Source organism: Buceros rhinoceros, unplaced genomic scaffold (assembly GCF_000710305.1).
Source record: "Buceros rhinoceros silvestris isolate BGI_N320 unplaced genomic scaffold, ASM71030v1 scaffold28952, whole genome shotgun sequence".
In the NCBI taxonomy this organism is placed as follows: domain Eukaryota; kingdom Metazoa; phylum Chordata; class Aves; order Bucerotiformes; family Bucerotidae; genus Buceros; species Buceros rhinoceros.
Window position 1 is genome coordinate 4,634 of NW_010399928.1, and position 6,244 is coordinate 10,877.

The 6,244-nt window shown below is 48.9% G+C and overlaps 2 protein-coding genes across 2 annotated transcripts; one reads left to right on the forward strand and one right to left on the reverse strand.

The window, feature by feature from the left end:
- The first annotated feature begins 31 nt into the window (after positions 1-31).
- Positions 32-3,393, forward strand: LOC104489509 (tubulin beta-6 chain). Its single transcript, XM_010131675.1, has 4 exons — positions 32-168; positions 1,798-1,906; positions 2,094-2,204; positions 2,321-3,393. Exons 1-4 carry the CDS (start codon positions 112-114, stop codon positions 3,391-3,393), a joined length of 1,350 nt encoding a protein of 449 aa, XP_010129977.1. The 5' UTR covers positions 32-111.
- Positions 3,394-6,031: 2,638 nt separating this feature from the next.
- On the reverse strand, positions 6,032-6,155 carry ATP5E (ATP synthase, H+ transporting, mitochondrial F1 complex, epsilon subunit; the record flags this gene model as incomplete). Its single annotated transcript, XM_010131676.1, has 1 exon — positions 6,032-6,155. A coding segment is annotated over one exon (124 nt), but the record flags the coding sequence as incomplete, so codon positions are not given.
- Positions 6,156-6,244: the final 89 nt, after the last annotated feature.

Below are 6,244 nucleotides of genomic sequence, written 5' to 3' on the forward strand. Positions count from 1 at the left end.
GGCCTGCTCTGGGTGTAGCTGATAAAGCAGCAGAAAGAGGGCTGGTTCGGGGGTCTTCAACTACAACACCCGTGTTTGGTTGTGGCCACCGACAGGTCTAAGCTACCCAAAATGCGTGAAATTGTGCATCTTCAGATTGGCCAGTGTGGGAATCAGATTGGCGCCAAGGTAAGGTCTCCTGTCAATATTGGTCGTTAGCAGTAAGTGCTGTCAGTGGCAGCAGGTCAACGTCGTTAATGGATGGGGACCTCTGGGGGGGACAGTTGCTTTGTTAACCCAGCGGTAGGGTGCGTGGCCCGTTACCAGAGGAGTATTTTGCTACAAAAGTTGTAAGATGGGCTTGTGCTTCATGCAAAGGTTGTTGGTAACACAGTTGTCAAAGAAGGAGACATCTGCGGTAGCTCTGGCTCAGTGGTTTTAAGTGCTTGGAGTGTTCCTGCTGGGACTCACGTTGCCAGAGGCTCTCACCTGCTCTGCAAACACTGGGCCACGCGCAGGAGCCAGTAACGCCAGGGCTGCGAAGTGGTGATGCCAGTACTCCAGTCCAGCCACACAGCAGTAACTCTGCCACCTTACAATCGTCAGTATGGGATTGTGCCAGTCTGCGGAACGACCTGTGCTATCGGTGACCAACTGGGTTCTTCTAAGAGCGGCACAAAGTGCAGCGGAGGCATCCTGCCTCACCGGGCTCCTGTGAGGGGAGTCACGTCCCTGGGAGAAGCTGTGTGTAGCTCTAACACTGGCAGGCTGCTCCTTCGAGAGGAGGATGCTCGTTGCTGTCTTAGTGCACTAGGAAAAAAAAAACCAACAGTATTTTTTGCTGTGCAATGTCTGTCTTTTTTTCTTTAATTGTTAAGCAGGAAGTTGTAAAAAAAAGTCTCTGTGTTAATTTGGGGCTGGGATGTCTTTGAAGGCACATGACAGCTGAAGGTTTGTTCCTTTGGGTTCTTCCTCCATTTCTTGCTCCCACAAATCTCACCTTGATTCTCCTATTGGAATGCAAGCTGTGGATGGCCAAGGAGTGTCACGTTAGACCCAGACAGTTTGAACGCAGCCAGTGTGATAGTTGAGAGGTTTGTATTTTTCTGTTGGCTGTGACTTGGAAACTGCTCATGTCTGGCGAGACCTGTAGAAAAGTGCACACACACAAATACACCCTGCAGGCGTCGGCAATGGTGCCTTGGTACACCCAAAGCGAGACTGGATGCTGAACCAGGAGATCTTTAAAACTAAAATCGCCTGGTCATTGTAGAGGGAGGGTGTGTTTACGGTGACGCTGCTGTGGCTGCTGCCTAGATAAGAGCCCCGCTACAAGCTGTCCCTGTGAACGTTGAGATAGGGCGTTCGGGACCGACAGCTTTGTGGAAAGCATCGCTCGCAGACGCGTTTGTCTGCGCCAGCTTCGCCATGCCACAGCCCCACAGGTCTCAGCACAGCCCTCCCCAGTCCACCCCCCTCCCCCAAACTTCTTGTTAAGCTCGTACCAACTCGTACCTGTATTATTTAAACTAACATAAGTTTTCCTTTCCTATAAAGGGAACAAATTGAGAGCCTCCACCTGTTAGTGCGTGGGTGAAAGCTAAGCAGCGCAAATGGTCTCCTGAACGTTTCCTGTGAACATATTTGGGGAGGGGGGAGAGGAGGATCCCTGCCCTACCTGATACATAAATAAATGGCAGAACACCCTCGCCGCAGGCACAGCTCCGCTTTGTGTGCGCGCAGCAGAGCTGCTGCTGAACGTGCGCTGAAAAAGAACTAAATCTTTCTTGAGTGTGTTGAACCTCTTTCCTTTTCTAGTTCTGGGAGGTGATAAGTGATGAGCACGGGATTGACATTGCTGGAAACTACCACGGGGATGCGACACTGCAGCTTGAGCGGATTAACGTGTACTTCAACGAGGCTTACTGTAAGTGCTCAGCTCTGCGAGGGTGTCGGCAGCGCAATTCACGGATTCATCATGACGGTTAAAATAAGTAGTTAAAAAAAAATAAATCCCCCAACCACTGTAGGTGGGATGGATTTTTCAGAGCATGTTTTAAGTCTGTCTTTGACTTCTACCAGTAATTGTTCGCCTGCATTTTCTTTTGTTCTAGCCCACAAATACGTGCCCCGTTCTATCTTGGTGGACCTGGAACCTGGCACGATGGACAGCTTACGGTCTAGCAAAATAGGCCCGCTCTTTCGACCTGACAATTTTATTCATGGTACGTACAGCCTGCTCCCGGCAAACTAACTAGAGCCAACTGTCCCAAAGCGGCCTTTTAACTCCCGTCTTTGCAGCCTTTGAAAATTCTCTTGTTAACTTTGTGGCTGTTCACAGGTAATTCAGGTGCTGGAAACAACTGGGCTAAGGGCCATTACACAGAAGGCGCTGAACTGATTGAAAACGTCATGGATGTGGTCAGGAACGAGTGTGAGAGCTGTGACTGCCTTCAGGGGTTCCAGCTCATCCATTCTCTTGGTGGTGGCACAGGCTCAGGTATGGGCACGCTCCTCATCAACAAAATCAGAGAAGAATATCCCGACAGGATTATGAATACTTTCAGCGTTGTGCCTTCACCCAAAGTGTCCGACACAGTGGTAGAGCCGTATAATGCCATCCTCTCCATCCACCAACTAATCGAGAACACAGACGAAACCTTTTGCATCGACAATGAAGCTCTATACGATATATGTTTCAGAACTTTAAAGCTCACCAATCCCACCTATGGTGACCTCAACCACTTAGTATCCCTAACGATGAGCGGCGTCACAACCTCGCTCCGTTTTCCCGGGCAGCTGAACGCGGATCTGAGGAAGCTGGCTGTCAACATGGTGCCTTTCCCTCGCCTGCATTTCTTTATGCCAGGCTTTGCTCCACTGACGGCTCGAGGTAGCCAACAGTATCGAGCCCTCTCGGTGCCGGAGCTTACTCAACAGATGTTTGATGCACGGAACATGATGGCAGCCTGTGACCCTCGTCGCGGACGTTACTTGACCGTGGCGTGCATCTTCAGAGGCCGAATGTCTACCAGAGAAGTGGATGAGCAGTTGCTGGCTGTCCAGACCAAGAATAGTTCCTACTTTGTGGAGTGGATCCCTAATAACGTCAAAGTGGCTGTGTGTGACATACCACCGCGAGGCTTGAAGATGGCCGCTACCTTTATAGGCAACAACACGGCCATTCAGGAGCTCTTCATCAGGGTTTCCGAACAGTTCTCAGCTATGTTCCGAAGAAAAGCTTTTCTCCACTGGTACACGGGTGAAGGTATGGATGAAATGGAGTTCTCCGAAGCAGAAGGTAACACCAATGACCTTATCTCCGAGTACCAACAGTACCAGGATGCCACTGCAGATGTTGAAGAATACGAAGAGGTAGAAGTGGAAGCCAGCCCGGAGAAGGAAGCACCATAAAAACAATGGCAGTATCAACACGTTCTCCAACTGAGCCTGCAGACACTCACTAACGAAAAGCAGTGGCCATCATCTGCATACCGAAAGTCACACCGTACAATCGTTTCCTCTGCCTCTGGCCAAAATGACAATACAATGCTTTCAAAATTAATGGCAGCTACACTCGACTCTCCTGAACAACTGTTGACCCTGAATCTCTCCCCAGAGAAGAGCCACCATGAAGAGAAGCTGTCTCATAGCAGCCTTTCCTGTAAACGTAGTCACTTTGAGGACGTCCTCACCAGATACTGAATGTAATAGACTGTGTCTCTGTCATAAGCCACAGTAAAATACACTGTCAACTCCCCACATTTATTTATTCTCAGGAAAACGCCTCCAGAGGCAGTACCTGCTTCATTACACACTCCTCACGCTGATGCAGACAAGTTCAGTTCCTTAAGTTTTGGGATGGGGGCAAAAGACTGAACATGCCCATTCATACCTTTTTTTAAAGTACTTTCATAGTTCTATCACTCTGCTGGCTTCTATTATTGCAGATGTCATTACCATTGCGTGGTTTGTTTTTGTTTCAAGCTGTAGGTTGAGTTAATATTAGCGTACAAAGTTGTGAACACTGTGAAAGTCTTGGTGTGGTATTTTTTTCCCCATGTACTAACTACTGTAAATTTTCTTCCTATCATTCAGTACAGCAAAATGGAGAGAATGGTTTGCAGCTAGTTAGCATCTCCCTGTTCCACGGCAATCACCGGGTCAAAAATGTAACTTTTCAGGAAGTTTCTTGCCATTCACAACATCTACTTAACCCTGTATTTATAACATTCTCCAAAATAAAAGTTATATTCCATTCTATAAAATGTGAATACTTGAAACACTTGATAGACAAAAATCATAATTTATTCTTGTAAGGACTAACTTTAAATTACACGAAAAGAAATTGAGCTTGTTTTATTTTATTCTTAGAAGAGTGAGTGTATTACACTCTGATGCAAGTGATGCCTCATACCCGAGCCAGCAGCAGGAGCGCCCAGGTGACCGCAGACCTGAGGCCTGTGCTGCGTCTTCCTGGGCAGTGGGACGATGTTGTACTTGCAGTGAAGACGCACAGCAGCAGGAACACACGAACGCTCCCCAAACCAACACAGCTGCAAGTACGACTTCACCCCCTGGCCACAGGTGGATGGAGCATCCCCCTCCATTCCTACTGCTTCCCAGTGAACGCGTGTCCTACACCCCCCAGTGAAGTGACAACCAACAGCTGAGCGGTCGGAGCGCAGTCCAGGGATTTCTGTGCCGCTGCCTCCCCCACCTCTAACAGGACGCCAGGTTCCCAACTGCCCACGCGCTGCTCAGCGTCCCACACAGCTCCGGAACGGGATCCTGTCCCGCACACGCACAGCAAAACAACCTGCTTCTAGTTCAGTGGCAACCCCGAGCCTCAAAGTCATCGTCACCAAGTTAGTTTTGTTCTAAGGATAAATGGAAGATTAACACGTGATGCCAGAGGTCGAAGCCAAGAGCGTACCGCTTCCAGCGGAGAACTGACAGCGGTGCTCCTAGTTATCAGAATTACACGTCTACATTCTCTGTAGACACAGGTGTCAGTGAAGAAAACTCTGAAGCAGACAGAAAAGTTTTAAACAATAATTAGATCTCTCGCTCATCTATGTACCGGAACTATCAGCGTGAAATCCAGCGAGAGATTTGCCTCACAAATAAACACAGGTTGCTACTGAATAGTGGCCTGTGATAAAAACAGCCCTCTGTTGTAACACCAGGAAAGATCCACTTCCTGCAAAACAGAGACTTTGTTTCACGAGGAACACCAGTTTCCACGCATTCATTTAGCAGACATTACTTTTATTAGCATGCTGATTTGCATACAGAGGCCAGTTTTACAGTTCACGTGATGACATCATATCGCAGTCTTGAGCTTGCCTACAGCTCTGCAGTTTGCTGTTGGTGTATTCATCACAGATGGTTCCTAGGAGAGAGTCAAAACACAAGTTGTTCGATTCAAGAGTATGTACAAGGCACACTCCAAACAACGGGTAGTAATATTTAATCTCAGAGGAGGAAGAGGAGCAGTTCTACTGAGAACAGCAGAGATTTCAGCTGCTCATGATGTAAGCAATGTGACAAATAAAGGAACAAGTAGCACCCGTCTTCCACAGCACAGATGTGCTGCTGGTCAGAATAACTGCAGTTCAGACGCTGTCTCTGAACTGAGCAGTAGTTAGTTGAACAATAAACCAGTAGTTCAGATGCTGTCTCTTGGCTTAGTAAAGCGAGACAGGAAACCTGTGAACATCACAGCAGGAACCCAGCCGTTCTGCTAAGCCCAGACCAACTTTTACCTAACCCCAATCATTCACAGCAAGGCTTGACAGATCATCCCCCTTTACGAACTGATGAGATTAAGCAGCTTCCTATCCCCCACGTAAGCAGGAGGCAGAGACACCCGCACACGTTTGCGCTGGAGCCGCCAGCCAGCCGTCCCAGTTTCACGCCTGAAGATCAGAGCGTAGTTTCCACATACAGCACGGAATGAATCGAGCATTAAGGGCTGTCGTTAACCCGGCTCGCCTCTCGTACAAAACACTCCCGGAAGGTGCCCCAGCCCTCCCCAGTCACTTACGTTTTATTCCTTCTTGGGTTTTACGGTTTTCACGGTGGCCATCGCCGCCCTCTCGGCCTCTGCTTTGTACTGAGGCTTCATCGCTGCTCTAACCACCTGGGCGCAGATCTGGGAGTACCGGATGTAGCTAAAGCCAGGGGAGAAGAGCGGGAACAAAGCGAAGGTGAGACGCGGACCGGGACCCGTCCCAAGCGCTTCTCCGCGCCCTCCCGAGGC